The sequence below is a fragment of the Manacus vitellinus genome, unplaced genomic scaffold (genome assembly GCF_001715985.3).
Source record: "Manacus vitellinus isolate BGI_N305 unplaced genomic scaffold, ASM171598v3 scaffold_1_pilon, whole genome shotgun sequence".
NCBI classification, from domain to species: domain Eukaryota; kingdom Metazoa; phylum Chordata; class Aves; order Passeriformes; family Pipridae; genus Manacus; species Manacus vitellinus.
Window position 1 is genome coordinate 27729495 of NW_021939396.1, and position 21527 is coordinate 27751021.

Below are 21527 nucleotides of genomic sequence, written 5' to 3' on the forward strand. Positions count from 1 at the left end.
TACCAAGGTAAATGGGAAACTCTTCATATTCAAAATATGAAGAAGTGTAGGTCCTAAAGAGAAGGATCTCTACTACTGACCATGCTATGGGAAGAAATACCCACGCCAGCTCAGTGAAGGAAAAGAAGGAGCATTCTCTGAAGCCCTTGCCATATGTGGGAACCTCCATGGAGCTTTACCAGCTGTGAACATACCTTTGATCCATGCAGATGCAGACAACTGTCTTATTAATAAAATGTGACCAAAACAGCTGAATGAAACTTCCCTATCTCCCACTCTCTGAGTATCAGGAGAGGTAGCTACAGCAGCCACTTCAGCCTGAGGGAATTTAGGCCTGCCATACTCCACCTCCCACTAGCACACTCAAAAGTATCAACTTTCCTGCAGAGGAGGCACTTTACTCCTCCCATTGAAGAGGAGGCCTACCAGCCCTGGAGAAAAGCTGAATATATAACTGGCTAATTCCAGGAAAAAGGGATGTGGTTTGTCATAGGCAATAACTGGAAACTGGATGAACAACAGTGCAACACAAATAGTAAATTTTCCTTCTACCAAGCCCATTTCTGTAAAACAGACCTGTGCCAGATGTTCATGAACCAACCAATATCCTTGGCTCAGGCTCTGTGGCCCAGGGATTCGTCCTCAACAGTCGAAAGCAGCACTTCTCCCACTCAGTTCTTCTGCTCTTGATGCTGATTATTGTGCTCATGCCACTTACGTTCATGTCACAGGTCATCTTGAGTGCGATCATACAGCACATACAGGATAACCAGGGGATCATGTCCGGCCAGCATAGGTTTAGAAAAGGTAGGTCCTGCATGACCAATCTGATCTTCTTTTATGACCAAGTGACCCACCTAGTGGAAGAGGGAAAGCCTGTGGATGCTGTCTACCTGGATTTCGGCAAAACTTTTGATACTGTCTCCCTGGCACTCTCCTGGAAAAGTTGGCAGCCCACAGTTTGGACAGGTGCACTCATCACTGTGCTAAGAACCGGCTAGATGGCAGGTCCAGAGAGTGGTGGTGATCCAGTGGAAAATCAGTAGTGGTGTTCCCCTCGGTTCAGTATTGGGCCTAGTCCTGTTTAATATCTTTATTAATGATCTGGACAGGGGGATCAAGTGCACCCTCAGTAGGTTCACTGATGACACTAAGTTGGATGGGAGTGTTGATCTGCTGGAGGGTTGGAAGGCTCTGCAAAGGGATCTGGACAGGTTGGATCGATGGGCCAAGGCCAAAGCTTTGAGGTTCAACAAGTTGAAGTGCTGGCGCCTGCACTTGGGAGAAAAGAACCCCATGCAGTGCTACAGGCTTGGGAAAGAGTGGTTGGAAAGTGGTCCAGCAGAAAAGGACTTGAGGGTGCTGTTTGAGAGTTGGCTGAACATGAGGCAGCAGTGTACCCAGGTGGGCAAGAAGGACAATGGCATCCTGGCTTGTATCAGGAATAGAGGGGCCAGCAGGACCAGGGCAATGATTCTTCCACTGTACTCGGCACTGGTGAAGCCACACCTCAAGTGCTGTGTCCATTTCTGGGCACTGAGAGACTGGAATGCGTGTGGAGAAGGTCAATGAAGCTGGTGAAGAGACTGGAACACAAGTCATATGAGAAGCAGCTGAGGGAACTTGGGTTGTTTAGCCTGATGAAAATGAGACTCAGGGGAAATCTTACCATTCTCTACAACTACCTGAAAGGAGGTTGTAGCCCGGGGGATGGGGGGTGGGGTGGGTGTTGGCCTCTTCTTCCAGGCAGCAAGTGGCAGGACAAGAGGAAATGGCCTCAAGCTGCACCAGGGGAGGTTCAGGTTGGACATCAGGAAGAATTTCTTCATGGAAAAAGTTGTTAAACATTGGAATGGACCACCCAGAGAGGTGGTAGAATCATCATCCCTGGAAGTGTTCAAGAAATGACTGGACGTGGCACTTAGTGCTATGGTCTAGGTGGTGTTCGGTCAAAGGCTGAACTTAGATGTCTTTTCCAACCTAAATGATTCTGTTCTCTGTTATACAGGCAGGGGAAGAACCTGAGGTGCTATAGCTGCAGGGGATTTCTTCAAGACTTGGTGGCTGTGCCCAAGGTGTCACAGTCATGTCTTAAATGTAATAAGCAGTTTGAGGGAGCAATAAGCCAGTCCGTAAATTAAAAATGACAGAAGAGATTTTAAAATACCTCTATACAATTTCAGCAAGTTAGTATTGGCTTACTAGAAGTTCACATTAACAAAACTAATGCAGAAAGTAGTGTTAGAACAATGATACGTACAACCTAAAACCATATCAGATCATAAAAACAATTAAGTTATGTTCATCTGAAGTAATTTGACAATAAGACTAGAATGATATCAGAGAACAAGGAAGCCATACCTGCAGGGGTGGAGGAAGAAATTGTCTGTTACAAAAAAGAGCATGTGTCTAGCCTCATGCCACGCATCTCCAATAGAGATCGACAACTTCCCGTGCCTGCCAGATGTGATGAGATCCTCCAGAGGGGAAAGTAAAGGGCATAGAGCATTTTAAAGCAATTTTTGGGCTGCATGTCCATTTTAGGATTCAGCTGGATGCTGTTATTGTCACTATCAGCTTTAGAGACCTTGTGTATGCCAAAACTAAGGTTTGGCTATGGTTAGGGATTTGGTCACCAAGAGCCGTAGGGATATACGCTGCCTACATCTGTTGAATATGCCTGCTGGGAGGGATGCAGCACATATGGTGCCAAACTCCATCTTCCCTGTGCAAGCTGCCCTGTGCTTTCAGTCTCTCCAGAGCATCCTGAGTGGGATCTGGTTTACTACCTGACATTAAGTAGCACATTTTATAGGCACTCCCTCATTGGAGATGTGATGTGAGTTTTTACATGCCAAACATAAGCAATGTTCCTGGCAAGACAACTGTCCAGAGCAGGAAGGGCAGGAGTAACGGACTGCTTTAGAAAACCCTTTGCATTTCTTTCCTCAGAGATCCTTTTGATTCCCAACCTACTTTATCTGGTATAAGATGAGGTGAAATGAGATTGGCAGTGACAGTGGAATTCAGTGGCAAGGCTGCAGTGGAGGCAGCTGTAAGAAGCCACTCGACCAGGCAAGGTGAGTGGCTGGGCAGCAGCTGCTGGCTCCTTCTCCCTCCCTCCAGCTGGCAGCGCCCAGGGGCAGCAGTCAGCTGCAGAGCACTGCAGAGAGCCAGAGAGCTGCCAGCCTTTACACCCACCAGCTCCTCAGCCATGGATAGAGGGAGAGGGTTGTTTTGGTTAGGCTTCCAGTCTGAACTCAGGGCATTTCATACTTGGATTTTTTTACTTTCCTCTACCTAGAGCACTTGGTCTTTGATTGTGGTCCAAATGCACCTGTAATAAGAGATAGCTTTCTGGCAAATACAAGATCTCTGAAAAATTTCAGAGCAAGCTGTCAGATTAAAAGCATAGCTAGCTATAAACTGCACAATGAAGAATGAAGACATGCAGAAACAAGGCTGCAAAAAACATGTATATTTACTCAGAGTGCAGGTTCAGCAGACCTTAAATGCTTTGTATAGGATTCTTTTAGTCCTGTTGAAATATTGTTCTTACACTTTCTTCTTTCTTTTGCTGTCTTAGACACAAGTGAAATTCTGGAAATGTTTTTGCTTCACAAGAGGGCAACTGTTAAGAGAAGGACAACTACTGATAGGAATAGTTTAAATTTACAAAACGTTGCATGTTACCAAAGTGCACTAGTCTGTCATTTTTATTTGAAGATTTTATCCTCAGCTTGCTAAAAAATGTTTAGCAAGAAACAAACAGTGGAAGAATTCTAGATGCAGAACCACATGGAAATAGGACAGGCAGTATCATATGAGCTGCAGTAACAAGGTAGAGTCAGGATGAAGTCCTCTTGGGCAGTCCCAAAGCAGATGTAACCAACAGTCTTAATGCTTTGTTCAGATGGGTGCTTCAAGAGATGGTTTCAGCATAATGATCCGGAATAATTCAGAAGAGCATCTGGAGAAGGACTACAAAGGAGTTTTCAGAACATTATAAGCAAGTCTTCAAATTGCTAGAAGAAATCCAAAAGTGCTTTGAGAAATGGATTGCTTTCTTCATTTGCAAGTCTGCTGCAATAATTAAATTTAGAAAAAAGTTAAGAAAGAAAGAAATAAGAAAAGAAAAGCACCTTTTCTTTTTGGGAGGGGGGAAGAGCAGGAAAATGTGGGGAAGGAAGAAAAGCAGTATTTATGTACTCTGAGGCAAGTCCAGGGAAATGAAACCCAAGGACAAGATAAAGTGGGACTCAGAAAAAAGGCCAACTTTCATTCTGTAGTCTTAAGAGGAAAAACTCTGATGCTAGATGCAAGACTTGTACCATACTTAAAAAAGAGTTGGACAGATTTGAGCATCAGAAACTTCAGACAACAACCTTAAACTTGTTCTTTAGGCAAAGGAAATCAGTAGGTAGTTAGAAACATTAAACATCTGCAGTAACTACTTTATAGCCATCAAACCAAGAACTTCTCTCATACAAACCTTTATAAGTCATGAAGTTAGATTTATCACTGATCTCCCTGTGACAGTTCCTGAATACAGTATTTATGAGGTGGAGTTACGATATTTTGAATATTCTTATACAGAAATGCCCACGTTATATTCTGGAAGCCTATCACCTGCATGCCTGTAGGAGCTAGTGTACCTGCATTTCTTCTCATTGGAGTGTAAAAAACCAACAAACCCAATATGCAAATACTCTTCCTTTCTTACTTTTCTGATATTCCTTTGAAGTCACTCTGTGCAATTCATAGCATTGCTTGATGGCATTCACACTGCCAATGGCCTTGCTCCAGAATTCGGGGTTTTCCTCAGGAATAGCAGTCCCCTGGCATGAGCCACAGATGTTTGAGAGCATATATTTTTGCCATGCCGTCTGCTGAGAAAAGTCAGAATTTCAGCTGTCAACACTACTCTCATGTGAAGGCAAGGGTCCAGAGGCTTACCATTCCCTCCAGGCATATCTGCATTTCTTCTTCCTCTTTAAAGCAAGTTCAGAAAATGTAATTATGCATATTTTAATTACAAGATGATGGTGTCAACCAGCAGGTTTTGTTTTGGGCTTGATCTTACTATGCCTCAGAGTTACGAGATTTCATTTCTGTTCTTAGCATTATCACAAACTTAGCTTAGTGTTTAAGAAACACCTTTTATATGTTTCAATTTTCATAGTCCTACTTTCAGATATTGGAAATATATTTAAGCACATGGAGACTCACTGGTTGGGCTAAAGTTCAGGAGGTAATACAAGAATGTAGAATCACTAAAAGTAAAAACTCAAGTGCTGGGGCGCACCAGCCTAAGGTGTACAAATGTCACAGCTGAGCAGTATAATGGGTTAACAAGTGGTTTGTTGTTGCTGGCAAATCTGACTCCTTCAACAAAGTGACCATCTGCAATAGTACCCTCAGTCCTGACTGAGGTCTGAAGCCACAATCATGAGTGGGGGAGCATCAGTGTGGTGCTGGGGACTGAGCACAGGAAAAAGGACCTGCTGTTTTTCCTGCTCACCTCCTTCCCCACCACTGAAATACAACTGAAAATCAATTGGCCTTTTGAATTTTCAAACCAACTGAAGTCAGTACTTTGTAAAGTCAGTGCCTCACATCATGAGTACTGAAGCTTTAGTTATACCTTTTCCTGGCTAAGCAGAAGTCTAAGGCAATTCACCTGTCTCAAACATTAATCAGAAATGAAAGTAGCAAGTGGGTGAGCAGAGATGGGCATTATTTAACCTGCTCCTCTCTGCTCTTCAGCATTAGATTCCCTTTCTTGATGTTACCCTGGGGCCTTAGAAGAGACTCCCACTCAGGTATCCAACCAGACAAGTATTAAGAAAACTTTTTGCTTTGGTCTAAGTTGCGGCAGTACCAGATATTCTGACAGGATCCCTCCCTCCTGACATGAGACCTGCTGTGATAGGTATTACTGCATCAAATAATAGGTATTACTGCATCAAGGAAGCTTGCATCAAAGCTGCAGTTCCTTCCCTGCTTAAAGAAAAATCCCCATTTTTAATAGCTTTGGCAAGAATATGTATTTTTTCTTACTATGAATATTGCCATGGGTGCCACTAATAACCCCACATAGAGGCTACATTTCTTTTAAGGAAGTTTTCAACAGAAGTCATTCTTAACAGGCTGATAGTCTGCTATGGCATCTGGTGTGGAACTGAGCACGGATGCATTTTCATCTCTGTCTTTGATTCAAAGAGTAGCAGAACTATGGAGACAAGTGTGTAAGGCCAATACACTGCTTCTCATTGGTAGCCACCAGTTCAATACTCACAGCAATCAAAGGAGTTGTACATTGTTGCCCTTCTGGAACAAGAAGGAACTGAAGAAAGAACTCTTCTTTTAAACAGCGTTGCTAATAGTGATAATTGTTAATTTATGTTTTCACACTGCAGAGTAAGCTGTATTTTTCCTTTGATAATTCCATACTTACATAAAGTACCAGGGAAGCTTTGGCACAGTCCTCAGTTAAAAGCTGTCCTAAGTGATATATCTTCACTACAGGAATAAACATCTTCTTTCTCATATACTGTAGTGGAAGCAGCGTCATTCCTCCTGCAAGCCCGAAAGAGCCAAAGGGAGGTTACTATTGTGCTTATTTTTGTAAAAAGGAGTTTATCTCAAGTAGATCTCCGCCATGGTCTGACTCACAGATAAGAATTAACCCATGGTTTCCCCTGCAAAGCTGCTCCTTTGCTATTCCACTTCACAGAATCACAGAATTCTGTGATCTGTGGTCACTTCTACATTTCCTGCATCAGGAACTATCTTGAAAGGTCACAGCACCTTGAAACCACATTGCAGACAGTGTATCGTTGTTTGTATACTTGAGCTGCATCAGTTTGTATCTGGATTAAGAGACAAATTTCCTTTACAGCATTTCCTCGCTGTGCTGGACCCTCACCAGCTTCCTTTTCCTGGTTTACCTCTTACCTGCTGTGGTTTCTCCAAAATTTCTGCTTAATTTGAAGGAAGTTTCTACTCTTTTGAGGATGCCCTTTCTTTTGGTGGTATTAGATCTCATCAGTGCTGATGACCACAGGGCTGTTTAGCCAGATTGCCCAGCTCTTGCTGGTAAGACACTTCTGCAAGTGACATGAATCACAGGTTTGCTTAAACTTCCAGGCCCAGAAGTCATACTAATTTCTTCATAACCATTAAAAACTTCAGTCTTTATCAGCAGGGCTGATCTGGGGCCTTTGCCCCAGAGAACAAAGAGTATGATTTTATTAGATGACATCATTGCCACAAGTTTATCTCTTGTCATTGGAAGTCTTTCCTGAAGGAAAAGAGACTGCTGGTAAGATACTTTCCAAGTGAGAGTCATAAGCCTGCTCCCAGATAGCTGCTTGCTTTGAAGTAAACAAGCAAGTCAACCCACAAGCTGGCTTTCTTCTTGCATTTTTTGGTTATCACATTTGCAAGATATATACAATTAGCTCAGATTCACCTTAAATATGTGTAAGTAATTGACTGCATACAGAGGGTGCACTTGTCTGCTCCAAACTGATTTGCATGGAAAGGTGCTTCAGCCTTCCCAAAAAAGTCTTCCAGCAGCACAAGCATTACAGAGAGCGGTTAACACCAAAGGAAGGCCAATTCCCCCTGCCAGGCTGTAGTTTTGAACATAAAAGTCCTATTTTCCCTCCAAAGAAATGAATGTTAATTGCAGTAAGCCACACACACAACAGCTCCCAAAAGGCAAGAAAAGTACGAACAGGAACTGAGTTCTTCCAGATCACATCCTTTCCATCCAGGGCATTGCAGCAATCCTCACTGAGTACTTTCAGTTCTCATTATTTAATTGCTGGATTTGAGTTTTCATGTTCCTACAAACTGCTCACACACAGTGCAGTGTTTCCCAAGCCAATAGTCCGAAGTAAAAATATCTCAAGATAATGACACAAACTTGAAGGCTCCTCAGAGTTTCCTTTTAAAGAGGACCTGAGCATGTGATACTCTGAGAAAAACAACCAGAAAAGGCATCAGTGGCTTCAATAATTAGAATATTGTTTTATTTATTTTGAGATAAGCCCAAAGTCGGTGAATATGTAAAAAAAAAATCAAAAACAAATAGGCCAAATCTAAGATTAGCTATTCTAGGAAAAAAAAATAAAAAAGGTAAAAAAGCATAAGGTTTGCCATAGACTGCCATCCTAAAGGCACAAGAGGATAACTAATTATGTACAAACATACTCAGCTCTCACAGCAATCCAGGCTGGGTGGACACTGACTAGGGAGAAGCCCTGCAGAAAAGGTTCTCAGGGTCCTGATGGTCAGTTAGCTGAGCCCTGCCAGCAGAAGGGCCAAAAACATCCTAGGCTGTATGAACAGAAGTACAGCCAGTAGGTTGACAGACATGATTATTCCTGTCCTCTCAGTACTCAATGAATCGTATCCAGGGTACTGCATCAATTTTGGTGTGAGTTCAGCAGAGGGTCTGCAGGATGCTTGTCCTTTGAAGAGAAACCGTGACACTGAGGTGGTTCATCCTGGTTAACCTTTGGGAGTGCTTACAACAGCTCTTAACAGCTGTGGGAAAGAGACCAAGGAGCTGAGTGAGGCTTTTCACAGCAATGAATGGTGGGAGGATGAGAAACTATGAACAAAAGCTGAAAGCAGGGGGTTTCAGAGAGAAGATAAGGATATCATCTCACCCTGAGGACAGATGGGCAGGGGTGCAGGTTGCCCAGGGAAGTTGTAGTGTCTCCATCCTTGGAGTTTTCCAAGCCTCAAAAGGGCACAGCCCTGAGCAGCCTGGTGTGAGCTCAGAGGTGACTGTACCTGAGCAGGAGGGTGCACTGGAGTCCTCCTGACCTTCCTTCCCCTCCAAATATGCCTATGATCTTGCAATCCTTTATAAATAATTTTTCTATAACATTATTACTTACAAAGACACCAAGTACACAAATACGTGGACCGCAATATTTGATGCCTAGCAACCAGCAGAGCAATTCCAGGAAATCCACATAAAGAGAATTGCAGGGGTTGGACTCTGCACTTATTAGATGCTTTTTGCCATTGGAATAGCACATTACAGCCAAAGGAAAGTCTAAGAAATTGTTTGACTGCTTTCTGATACAGATGCAACAGGGCTTTGAGGATTAGTCAAGATGAACCTCATTATGTCAGGCCTGTACACACTTTGCCTCAAATAGATTTTTACCTGATCAGCACAAACAGAAAACAAATGAAGTGTCCCGGGACCTTTTGTAGGTCAATACTGGAGTCTATCTTTATGCCATAACTACTCATAATGCTAGTCATTGGGACATAGGTCTTCAGAAAGCACGGGAGCGAAAGGGAGAGAAATCCTCTGTGTTGTTACTTCTCACAGAGCCCCATATCCTCTCTCCATCACATAAACACAGACTAAAGACCTATTGTTCAATTGATTCAGGTGGTGCAATGACAAGGATATCCTAATCAAAGAAGCAATTTTATTGCCTTACCTTCTACAGCCACAAGCACTCTCTGCTCCAAATCCACTTCTTCCTGTAATTCTGTGCTTCTCTGGAGAAAATTTCTGACTGCAGGTGTGCAGAAAGCAAAATAAATTATCCCAACGAGCCTTTTGGATCTTACAGTCTAGGAATTGAGCTGTGTCCATTTGATATAGTAGACTGAAATGAAAGAAAAGAGTATGGGAGAGAACCCTCTGTGGGTTGTGCCTACCTTTCTATTCTGAAAGCCTGTTTAATTATTTGCCCTTACAGTGAAGTGTTCTTAAATGACAAAAATAATTAAATAAAAACAAGACAGTGATCTTTGTGCTAGTAAGGGCATATGAATAATAACACTATGACCTACTGGCAAAGGAGGGGTAGGGGAGGAAGAAAAACACTGGGTACTGGGACTCCCTCTTCATTGGTCATCCCAGAGCATCATGTGGCCACGGCTCCTTTTTAAACATAAGTCCTCATCTCCTGGAGCTCATAATATCCTCCTGTCCTGCATTTCTGTTTGAACCTGTGGAAGACATCTTTCTAGCCTGACAAGATGTGCGACCAGTTTGTGGGCACCTGGAAGTTCGTTTCTAGTGAAAACTTTGAGGACTATATGAAAGAACTGGGTGAGAATTGTTATTTTGAGTTGTATCTGGGACAGGGAAAGAATATCAATTTTGAACTTTATTCTTTATTTGCTTTTTCTGGCTATACTGTTTGCCAAGGGAGCTTTAGTCGGACTATTTTGATCAGATGGTCTTTAACTGGAGAACTCAGCTGTTGAATTAGTGGTATTAAATTACTATAAAGTAGAAAAATCTTGATTGAGAGGAATAATTTCAGGTAAACCAAGTCTATGCATGCATGAATTAGCTTTTATCCTTGGACATGCAAATTGGTGTGATGCTGGAAAGCAGCAAGCTTCTCTATGTCTAAAAGCAACACACCCAAACAACTTTACATTGTTACCGGACTGAGGCAGCAATTAATTGCCATGGCTATTATAGTGAATGAAACTCTGCAGCTGCCTCCAGTGAATATTAACAAAGAAAATTGCATGGATTCATGTAGATACTTGCAAAGATTTGATGTCTAACACTTTCTTTAAAGGCGTAAGCTTCTTGCTTAAATTTAAAATTGGGCTTTAAAAGTCTTCGACATTCTGTTAGTGTGGAAGAAGCATGGGGTAACCTGCACTGATTCAATTAGTACATGGTAAAAAGCTGGGAGTTTTTTGCAGATTAGGGGTAAAATACTCACTGTGATTTATGCAGCACCCAGAAGCTTTCAGAGAGTGAGACTCTTGCACTCTTAATCTTTACTCCAGATTTTACTCAGGACGTAACCATTGCCAGCTATTTCTTAATCATTTCCTTATATTCAGCCTAGCCACTGATAAATCTAAACAGTGCTTGCTTTTTTTCCCCCTTGTTTGTTTGTTTCATTGCTTTCAAGGCTTAGAAACTGTAGTATATTTCTGCTTATTTATGTTTAGATACGTTTAGCGTACAAGTTAGAGTACAAGCTATCTCAGTTGTTCTGAACAAGTCCATGTGCAAAAATCCAACATTTAAATCTTGTGTCAGTGTTCACATTATTTTCACAACGTAGAAATTCCTTACATCAACTCTCTACATAGAGTAGAGAATCTCCTTACATCAACCCACCCAACTTGGTCTATTGCAGTTCCAAGCTATTGAGATGTTACAAAGGAACATCTGCAACACAGAATTATTAAAATTCAGAAAGCAATAAGGGGAAACAGCACTGAAGGGTTTTGATTTTTTTTTTTTTTGCAACACATAAGAGAAAAACATTGAGCAGAGATAAAAATTTCTGTCTTATTTATAGGTGTGGGGTTTGCTACCAGGAAGATGGCTGGTGTGGCCAAGCCCAATGTAACTATCAGCATCAGTGGTGATGTGATAACCATCAAAACAGAAAGTACTTTCAAAAATACAGAGGTCTCTTTCAGGCTGGGTGAAGAGTTTGATGAGACCACAGCAGATGACAGAAAAACAAAGGTGAGTTCAAAAATGCCACTTTGCAAATACATCTCTGAAATGGGATGTGGGTGCAGGAGGGTAGAGCTGTGATTTTGATATCCAGTGTAGAAATGCTGCCTTCATAGGTAAGACTGTTACGAATGCTTGTGCTCAGTGCCATTGGGACATGGAGATAGTCTTCTCTTCAGCCCAGAGCAGCCTGATGAAACAGCCACACTTTGTTTTTTCCTTTGGCAGAATGTCATAACCCTAGACAACGGCGTACTGAACCAGGTGCAGAAGTGGGATGGAAAAGAGACCATCATAAAGAGAAAAGTGGTGGATGGAAACCTGGTGGTGGTGCGTTCATTTTTGTTACCTAATCACTGATTTCAGCATGCAGAATTCATGTTTGGCTGATATATGAGTTTGGATTCAAAAGGAAAGGGAAAAGAACCATAAAGGGCTCTGTGCACTTGGTAAGAAGTCTCTCTGAATGAGTCTGGAGTGTGGGTTAGAACTGAAATGCTGTTAAACTTATGGAATGGTATGGAGGTGCCCATCTCCATTCATAGCAAGACATAGTTAGGAAAGTGTAGGGAGAAAAAAAAACAACATCCCTATGAGGGAAATTTTTATTTTCATATATCAGAATCTCTAAGTCCTGGACAGTACAGAGGAAGCATTAGCAACATCCATGTTAAGTGCATCCACTGTAAGAACTCTCCAATTCATCTTCAGCAGAGGCTGAACAGCAATCTGTGGGAACCATCTCATGCATCATCAACAACTGTGTCAATAATATGATGTTTGAGCTAAAAAGGAAACCTGTGTCCAAGCTCTGTTGGTTGGTTTTATCTGGTCAGAGACTGTTGTGCTTGACTTGGTGCCAATAAGGCCCACCTACACTCCAGGGCTTCCCAGCACAGCTCTCCAGTTTTAGGAAATACACTTTGAAGAATCTGGGAGAGGACTAAAACTGTGTTCATTTTTGGCAGCTGAGATTCCTACATGCTGCAAAATGATACACATACATGAAATTCCCAAAGAGTTCTGCCCTCCCCTAGGGAAAAATAATATGTTCATAAATTTAATATTTAAATTTCTTTGGATAGAGACCAGAGGAGAAAAAACAGAAATAGTTTTTAATAACAACATTATTAAGAAAGATTGAAAAAAACAGAGTTTGATCTAACAGAAAAACAAATGAAGACAGAGCCTAACATGCAGAGGCTGACACCAACAGCTGCAAGTCTGAAAGCTCTGTGTGTGTGCATGCATTATACACACGTATGAAGAAGACAAGCCACAGCTGCAAAAGATGAAAGGACAAAAGGCTAATTCCCAGGTCCAGAGTCCAGTCACCCTCCATAGAAATCCTAGGAGCCTTTTTTAGAGATTTTTAAAAGACTAGAACTCTCCTGGAGGTCGCTGAAGTAGTCCTTTAATGTTCTTTCAGTCTTGTGCTTGTATTTAGACTTCTGTTTCTGAAGATCTCAAAATTGAGTTTCACTGTTTTGACAATTGGTATTAGAGGAGGAGAAATGCAAATTTTTCTTACACTGATTCCCAATGACAAGTACTTCTCTACCTTCTGACTAACAAATATTTAGCGAGAATTAAAAGCTGATTGAATTTACCTTTCTTTCCAGGAATGCACCATGAATAATGTTTCCTGCAAAAGAGTTTATGAAAAAGCATGAAGAAGTCACCTTCACACAGGATTAATGCTTGAAGCTGGAGAAAAACAACTTAACCAAAGGAGAAAAACTCCATAAATCTGTTTTAAAGAGAACTGTACTTTTTTCAGATATATCCCAAAACAGTTACATGCAGCTGGTCTAATTTGTTGTGCCTATTCAATAAAAGATTCTGCTTTCTACAACCCGTGCTTGTGCTGGCATTTGTTAGAAAGGGGCTTTGGGGGGCATGTAATGTGGGAAAGGGTACTGTGCAGGAAAGAATCGTGTGAAAGGCAGTACCACACAGTAAATGTGACCCATCTCACCACAGAAAGAGGAGTGAGTGGCACTTGTGTGATAGTGACAGATGTAGACCTGGACACAGAAACATCATCTGGTGAGTGCTGCATGTAGGCTACCCACTGCAAGGAGCCTGTGCACAGCCAGGGGAATAAAGCGGCTGCTCTTGGTTTCCAGCAAAAGTTGTTGTTCCTGGGGCAGGGAGAAGGACGACCTATGGATGCTTGTGGATGCTGTGGATGACCAGTGCTGGCTTCCTCTGTGTAGAAATGCAGAAAATTTTAAATCTGGGGACAATCTGAAGTGGCTTGATCTTGTCTTTTCCCCCCTCAAGAGTGAAATTATAGCTGCTGTTGATTTCATCTGTGATTATTTTTTTAATGTGCTTTTCTTTAACATCTTATTTTGTCCTGTATTAGACAAAAAGCCTTGAATTAAGAATCATAGCTTTAAAAGTACTCCCAGGTTTACTAAAAACCTGTACAAGTTTGCTAGTGCTACAACCTTCTTTATTACCTACATGCATTTTCTACTAGCTGATTAGGTTTGATCAGTTTTGGGAACATGAGCCTCTCTAGATGTAAAGCCCTTTGGACACCATGTTTTCAACTCTGCTTATTTTCAAACTACCTTCTTCTAATGCTCATAGGCCTGGTCTCCTATTTCAAAACTTTGCATCCACAGAAGCTATGATTTCTACACCTGGGAGGACTCAAACTGAGAACAAAAAAAATGAGAGTTCTAGGGAAAACCTGAACAATAAATCTCAAAATATGTGCATTAACCACTAAATGGGGAAATGACCGTATCTCAAGCTTTGTGATTAGGATCTGTGAACTAAATTCCTCATATTCTTGACATTCCTGAGGTCAGCTCTCAGAGGCGACCATGAAGCAGAGACTTCACATACACTTGAACTTTCCTCTGCATGACTCAGACTGTTCCCGAGTTTTTGAACTGCTTATACAACTAAAGAGGGAAAAAGGACTTCTATACTCTGCATGTGCTGAGGAGTAGTTTAAGAGCAGTTCCAAAAGGCTATCAGTAAATCCTGAAGGAAATGTTGAAAGAGCCATGAACAAACAGCTTCTCTGTTTTAACTGTGGTTTCATTGCTTGTAAAGCCTCACCAACTTAAAGAACAGCAGTTGTAGATTAGTGGTAGAAAATCTGCATGGGAGAGATGATTGTAAGAATCAGAAACATTGACTTAAATAGGTTACATATAGACATTAAATAACAGCCCATAACTAAATAAATCCCATTGTCCACAGATTTGGAAATACTGTATTTCAGAGGTCAAATTTCCAGTATTCATATAGCAGCCTTTATTTTCTAGAAATCTTACATTCTCAATACAGCCAACAGTTACAAGTTGAACATTCACAGCTTAATATTTCAGAGGCAGGTAATCTCTTCTGAAAGTATCACCATTTATTTTTGTACCTGGTGAGTGAATTCAAACTTTGTGAATGAATCAAGCCACTTAAAACTTCAATTCTTGGAAATTTCAATAAAGTGACATTCTGTTTATAAATTTTAACAGGAACAGAGGAGAAGATCTTTGTCCCTTAGTATATTCAATCACTACTTCAGGTTACTGAGATGATAAGAGGGAAAGGGGACTCACACCCACAGATTTTTAGCAGCTCATGAGAAAGAGGAAGCAAGGCTTATTCTGATTATTGACCTTTCTGTCACTTTTATGTTTTTCTTTTAACTCTTTGTTTCTACTAGAAAGAACTTGAAGGACTTTTGCATCCTGGCCAGTGAAGCACCATATGCACAGTGCAGTCTGGACTCATTCCCTTGGCCCCAGATGTCCTGGTCTTGTAGGATGCTCCAGCTAAGAAAACAAGAAACTATTTGCACTCTCCAATGCAGCTTTTGGGAAGAGGCAGGCTGCTGGCACCATGTTCGGAGTTGATCCTTCAGCTCCATAGAGTCAGTGTTAAAACATCCTTGGTACCCTCACAGCAAGTCCTTTGACCTCTGTTCTCCCGTCTTATTTCTGTTTTCTTCATTGCTGTCCTGGGAATTTAATTTAGACTAATTTTGGCACTGACTTTGCCCAGATCATATTTCCTTTAAAGAAACTGAGATAAATTTACTTTCTATATTTCTTTAAATAGTACCTTTATTTCTAAATAATCTCTGAATTTTTAGTTCACTATGTTTGTCAAGCTTTACCTTCATCTCTAGTGCTGCTTCATAATCTCCAAGTTCAATTATTTAAAATCCTGTTTTACTCCAGCTGTAAGCAAAAAATGGAATCAAAGTTCCACCTTATCATATGTACTTACAATTTTTGACACTTTTTTCCCTTTAAACTTGAAGAAAAGGTTGGTTTCCACAACTGTTTCTACTGAGTTAGAATTCCCTGCTCTTGTTCTTTCCAAACTGCAAGTCCTTTAAATGAAAGCACTGATTTTTCTTAGTGACAGAGATAGATGGTAGCAATGTCAACATTGTTTGAGACTGCTTAAGACTGAGGTTTTGTCTGCATAAATAATTCTCTGTCACTTTTGTTCTTAAGATTACTGGTACTGCAGTGTAGCTGTTCTATTCTGACTAATTTGCTGTTATTGAATTTCTTTGGGCCTGATTTTACAACATCCCAATCATCTTTTATTTCCCAAAGGCATCAGCCTTGTCTTGTAAAGTGTCTTTATGTGGATAAAGCAATTAAATGAAAGAACAAAGAATGCCTGAGGAGCAATGGTAGAATATTTTCATATTGTTTCTTTAGAAATAATAGATAGTTTCACATAGGAGGAGTTTTCTCATTTCCAGAGACTGGATAAAAGAGCTAGCTATTCTGTACACAAAATGTGATATAATGCAACTCTGTTTTAGAACAGGTCTGTATGGACAACACCTTCAAATTTACATATTACATTTATTTATGTATTACATCTAAACATTCCCTCACTGCACTGCAGTTTCATTAGCCCTGTGCAGCAATGCGAAGTTTTGCTCAGCTTACACTATTGATGGGATAAAACCATTTTGCATATACAACCAAAATTTGTGGCTTAAGACCTTCTTATTTCCCCACAACCACAATATAATCCAAAGACTACAATAGTTTCATTTCTCAGACTGCATTATTTATCTGTTTCAGTGTGTTCCCTTTCTTGCTTATGACGGCTTTCAAGACAAGACCCAGACCTCACCCTCCTTGGCCCACCAGTAGCTCCATCTCACTCTTTCAACCCTAAATACAAGAAATTTGGTCCCGCAACCTATAATCCCAGTGTCTCTCCATCCTTACAACGTAGAGCTGAAGAGTGGCCATAATCCAGAAAGAGTAATCATACAAAAACAGGTAACTATTGTTTACCCAAGTCAGAAAAAAGTCTCTAATCTTTACATGTACCAAGTAACAATTTTCTCCAGGAAGATGGTTTAGGAAGAGGAAGGACAGAATTACACCTGATGTGGTCTTGCACTAAGTAGTTTCAGATAGTTTGAGGTGTCTTGGATTACAATGCTTTAAAATTCCTGACTGTCAAATATACATATGTTTTATGGATTTGTTCTTTGTGTTTGATTTTTACTAACCACAAGACAATAGTTCTAAATGTGGATTAAAAAAAAAAAAAAAGAGGTTTTCAATGCTCAAAACTCAAATTATTCAATCTTTCAATTTTGGCTTGGCAGAAAAGGTTCTGGGGGTCCTAGTGGACCAAGCTGAATATGAAACAGGAACAAGCCCTGGCAGCAATGACAGTGAGCAATATCCTGGGCTGCATTAGGAGTGTTGCAGGTTGAGGGAGATAATCCTTCCCCTCTACTCAGCACTGATTAGGCCACAGCTGGAATGCTGGGTCCGGTTCAGGGCTCCCCAGTATGAGGAAGACATGGACCCAAGGAGCCTGTGGAGTCTCTTCATGACAGCAGGGAACATTGAGGAAATCTGACAATAGTAGGACACACTTGAATGCAATGCCTTATATGACTGTGCTGATTTAAATCTTCCCTTAACTCTGTGACAGACCAACTATCCATGTGCATAAAGACAAAAAGAGAGCAGTATATTCCCTCCTCCCAGGTCAGCAAATCTGCTTGCCTCTCACCAAAGGACCTTTGAACTAGGAATAAGCACTTTAAAGACCTAGCCCTTTTTCATATCATCCATCTGTGAAGTACAAGAGCTGATCTCCACTGATACACTGATCTTCTGGATATGCCCAGTTGCAGAAGAAGGGAGCCAGTGAAGATTGGCTGCCTCTTCTTCTTGTGATGCTGCCTGGGATATGTGGAGGGAAGAACCCACAGCTTCAGATCATTTATCTGATGAAGAAAAGCAGTATAATTTAGTTCTGCCTTTAAATGGTAAAACCCACAGACCCTTTCCAGGATGGATCATGAAAGTCAAGGAACCCCACAAACCACTTTTTACATCAACTTCTTAACATTTCCTTCCCAAAATCCACATGGCTTTGATTTATCTTACTAGCGCAGAAGTGACAACAGTGGTAACACTCTCTACAGCTTCCTGAGGAGGGGAAGTGAAACGTGAGGTGCTGATCTCTTCTCCCTGATATCCAGTGATAGGATGAATGGGAATAGTTCAAACCTGTGTCAACTGTGGTTCAGATTTGTCATTAGGAAGCATTTCTTTAGTGAGAGAGTAGTCAAACACTGAACAGACTTTCTAGAGAGGTGGTCAAACTCCAGGCCTGTCTGTGTGTAAGAGGCATTTGGACAATACCCTTAACAAAACGCTTTAACTTTTGGTCAACCGTTGATTGGTTGGGCAGTTGGATGAGATGATCACTGCAGATTTCTATCCTACAGATTTCTATATGGTGATAGCATGGCAATAATACTGGGAGGACAGTCAGAGCTGGATGTCATAAGGACGCAGTGCTCCTGTACTTGCACTTGCTGCTGGCACCCCTACTGCAGTGTCCCCCGACTGCTCTGTGGGTGCAGTGGTAACGTCCCGTCCCCATCCCCACGTGCCTTCAGTGTCCTGATGTATTCAGTGGAGGAAACAGAGGCAGACATCACCCGGAGCCTTGGTACTGGCACGACTGCCGTGGACAAGGTGCACATTGTCTTGCCCGGGCACTGCCTCTCCTATTGGCCCCTCCTGACTTCCACAGGGACTGGATCTCTTTAAAAGCGGGCCAGCGAGATCTGAGTTGGGCACACAATCTTTCTGACTCCCACCAAGAGCTGTTGTGGCCACGCCACTGCCTCTCTCTGCAGGACCAACACCTCACAAAGGCTGTACGATGTGTAACCGATTTGTGGGAACCTGGAAACTTGTTTCCAGTGAGAATTTTGATGACTATATGAAAGAATTGGGTAAGAAATTTTCTTTCTTTTTTTTTTTTTCTCAGTAGGTTTCCTTTGGGAGTGCTTTGCCCATAGATGTCCCTTCTTCCTGGCCACAAAAACACTTTAATTACTTTTCTAGTATAATTTAATTTTTCCTTTAGCATCTAAAATGGAAAAGGTAGGTGATGAATTACTGTAATAAATTGACTTCTATCTAACTGAACTGAACTGATATAATTTGTTTTTCTGTCATGAGATGCAGATTTTTTATGTTCCTCTTGATTGCACTGTTAAACTCACGCTTTGTGATAATTTACAACATATAATGGAGCTGATATCTCATGACACTTCAGTTTCAGACATCTAAATCCTATGAATGAATCTATCTGTTACTGAAGAACGCCAGGAATGCAACAAATTAGGCATTGTTTTTCATTTTAATGCTGCCTTCATTCCTATATAGCAAGTACACAGACAGCTAGCTATTGCATTGCTATTACTATATAAATGATTCACTGAGACACTGATTCCCTTTATTTGAAATGTTAGATTGAATAACAAAAGAATTGCAGTTAATTAGTTAACCAGAGTGAATGTGGGATGAAAGTCTAGCTACAGATATTTTTTCTGAACGTTTCAATGGAATTGTTTAGTATAGAATAATTACTGCAAACAGTGTTACACTTTGAGGATAACTTTATACCCTTTTATACAGATTTTTTTTTCTGAACACAGCATAGCACTAACAAAGGCACTAACTACAGCTATCCCCTTTCTGCTTTTATAAAACAGTGATACACTGCCAGTGACCTTCATTCCTACTTGCCCTAGACTTCACAACATGTAGAGAATGAACTGGACTGGAAAGCACTAGGCTTCTGACAAATGGCTTCTGACATAGGATTTCCCTGAAGCTCTTAGCAGCTCTTCACTCTTAAACCTTGACTTTTTTTATATTTCATACTTGTACTTCTCATTGAGGTTTAGATGTAAGGATCCTTAAGGGGTGTTAATAGCAACCTAGGAATTGCCCAGTCTTCAGTATGTTTTACTGAACGAGCACCAGCGTATTGACAGTTCAGTATCCAGTTTCTTCCATGCAGCTGTCAACAAAAGCGCAAATTCTTAGGTTTACCAAAAAAATTTTTTAAAAGGATTCTCACAAGATTTGATGAGAAACAGACCAATTGAGAAACAGACCATTCCTCTGAATTTTTCTGTCTATTCTCTCTTTACACAAATTCACACAGATTTGTAAACAACTATGTTTCTTCTTAGTTAAATGTGCCCAGGTGTATAACCACATAAATCTTGACTTCTTGCTGAAGGTGCACTCTATCAGCTGGGGCTGCCTCAACCTCTGAGCACTGAGGTTCCCATTCCTACTTCCACACCTGAAGAATTAGCGTCTCATCTAAATCAGGCATTAAAGTATTCAAGAAGAAATTGTTTCTTATTCTTCCACTGAAGATTCATGAGAGGATACTGAATTTCTTGCTTTCTAGACTGTAATAGTTTTGTTTCTGATTTCTAGGAGTGGGCTTAGCTACCCGGAAACTAGGCGGCCTGGCAAGGCCTGATGTGATCATCAGTATGAAAGGAGACATAATAACCATCAGAACTGAAAGCACATTTAAAAATACAACAATCTCTTTCAAACTGGGCCAGCAGTTTGATGAAACAACAGCAGATGACCGGAAAGTCAAGGTAAGGGGGCTGACAATCTCTGAGTGGTCTGGACATCTCCTAGAAGAACATCAAGAGGAACTTTTCCTACCCCCTTAGTGCACTATAAGTTTTCCAAACTATTCACAGAAAGCACTGAAAGAAGAAGCAGTATGGTGCTGAATCTAATGTTACTAAGTGTGTCATTAGTCATTACCAAGAGCGTGTATCTTGTCAAATCTGAAGTGAATTGCTACTCTAACCTGCAGAGCTCAGACTACAGTTTGAAACTCTTCTCTTGGCCTTTGCAGAGTGTCATAAACTTGGAGAAAGGTTCATTGGTGCAAGTGCAGAAATGGAATGGCAAAGAGACCACGATAAAGAGAAGACTGGTTGATGGGAAAATGGTAGTGGTAAGTTCATGTTCCCTGTATGCTGATAAAGATCAGAAGGATGCAGCCTTCAGGTTGTTTCTGTCTAAAAAGAGTATCAATTTAGGCTTATCAAGGAAGCAGAAAGAGTGAGCCAAGCTTAGAAAACAAGCTGGAAGGAAATAAATATTGTTCCATACAGCAAGTTATTTTTAAAGTGACTATAGTTGCAGAGTTGACATAAATTGACAGCATTCTTACTGCTCTCAATATTATTATTCTTAAAACTAATGAGGTTTTGAAATAGCAGAAACTTGTGAAATATGAAAAACAGTTTACAAGCTGTCCCTGGATTGGCTCTTCCAGGTACTGCTGTCCCTGGAATGGCTCTTTTCCCTATAATTGGAATACAGCCTGTCCAACCTTAGAAAACTGTTTTTGCACCTTTTCACACATCTATTTCCACTAAAGCCCATCAATTCACACACTTTTGCTTGCTGTTGAACATGAGCATGCCGAGTGAACTAAGCAGGTTCTTGAGGTGTAGTGTGTGAAAGCCATCAGCTCTGTGTTCCTGCAGCAGGGATTGGCAGATCTCGGTAGCCACTCTGAAATACCAACTGCTGTGAGGGAACTGTGTCTTTCCCCGGGGAAGGGTAATGCTGGCTGTTTCTCATCCTGCATTAGATGCTCCTTTCTCTAGCAGCCATGTGGAAGCCATGGATTGGCCAAGCCAGGGTGATAAAACATTTTAGGGACCCTA

General features: G+C 41.1%; 2 protein-coding genes and 2 long non-coding RNA genes across 5 annotated transcripts; 2 read left to right on the top strand and 2 right to left on the bottom strand.

Moving 5' to 3' along the window:
• Positions 1 to 3463: 3463 nt before the first annotated feature.
• On the bottom strand, positions 3464 to 7030 carry LOC115307402. Its single transcript, XR_003915726.1, has 3 exons — positions 6958 to 7030; positions 6458 to 6579; positions 3464 to 4083 (listed from the first exon to the last, which is right to left on the bottom strand). It is a non-coding gene; the product is annotated as an uncharacterized LOC115307402 (long non-coding RNA).
• A 1062-nt stretch (positions 7031 to 8092) lies between these two features.
• On the bottom strand, positions 8093 to 10752 carry LOC108640802. 2 transcript variants are annotated; one of them, XR_001921495.2, is made up of 3 exons: positions 10731 to 10752; positions 9477 to 9647; positions 8093 to 8556 (listed from the first exon to the last, which is right to left on the bottom strand). It is a non-coding gene; the product is annotated as an uncharacterized LOC108640802 (long non-coding RNA). The 2 variants fall into 2 exon arrangements; XR_001921497.1 differs by lacking the exon at positions 10731 to 10752 and adding an exon at positions 9700 to 9806 and having other exon boundaries at positions 9477 to 9554.
• LOC103755257 (fatty acid-binding protein, adipocyte) lies at positions 9956 to 13340 on the top strand. Its single transcript, XM_008921178.2, has 4 exons — positions 9956 to 10096; positions 11322 to 11494; positions 11714 to 11815; positions 13108 to 13340. Exons 1-4 carry the CDS (start codon positions 10024 to 10026, stop codon positions 13156 to 13158), a joined length of 399 nt encoding a protein of 132 aa, XP_008919426.1. The 5' UTR covers positions 9956 to 10023; the 3' UTR covers positions 13159 to 13340.
• A 5256-nt stretch (positions 13341 to 18596) lies between these two features.
• LOC103755256 (myelin P2 protein) lies at positions 18597 to 20917 on the top strand. Its single transcript, XM_018074748.1, has 3 exons — positions 18597 to 18755; positions 20263 to 20435; positions 20705 to 20917. The coding sequence occupies exons 1-3, from the start codon at positions 18683 to 18685 to the stop codon at positions 20915 to 20917; spliced, it is 459 nt and encodes a 152-aa protein (XP_017930237.1). The 5' UTR covers positions 18597 to 18682.
• The last annotated feature ends 610 nt before the right edge of the window (positions 20918 to 21527 follow it).

Excerpts from the sequence above, each read along its gene's own strand:
- LOC103755257 (XM_008921178.2), top strand. The coding sequence starts at position 10,024 with ATGTGCGACCAGTTTGTGGGCACCTGGAAGTTCGTTTCTAGTGAAAAC. Across the intron at positions 10,097-11,321 it reads GGACTATATGAAAGAACTGG|GTGTGGGGTTTGCTACCAGG; the intron begins GTGAGAATTGTT and ends TCTTATTTATAG. Across the intron at positions 11,495-11,713 it reads CAGATGACAGAAAAACAAAG|AATGTCATAACCCTAGACAA; the intron begins GTGAGTTCAAAA and ends TTCCTTTGGCAG.
- LOC103755256 (XM_018074748.1), top strand. The coding sequence starts at position 18,683 with ATGTGTAACCGATTTGTGGGAACCTGGAAACTTGTTTCCAGTGAGAAT. Across the intron at positions 18,756-20,262 it reads TGACTATATGAAAGAATTGG|GAGTGGGCTTAGCTACCCGG; the intron begins GTAAGAAATTTT and ends TCTGATTTCTAG. Across the intron at positions 20,436-20,704 it reads CAGATGACCGGAAAGTCAAG|AGTGTCATAAACTTGGAGAA; the intron begins GTAAGGGGGCTG and ends TGGCCTTTGCAG.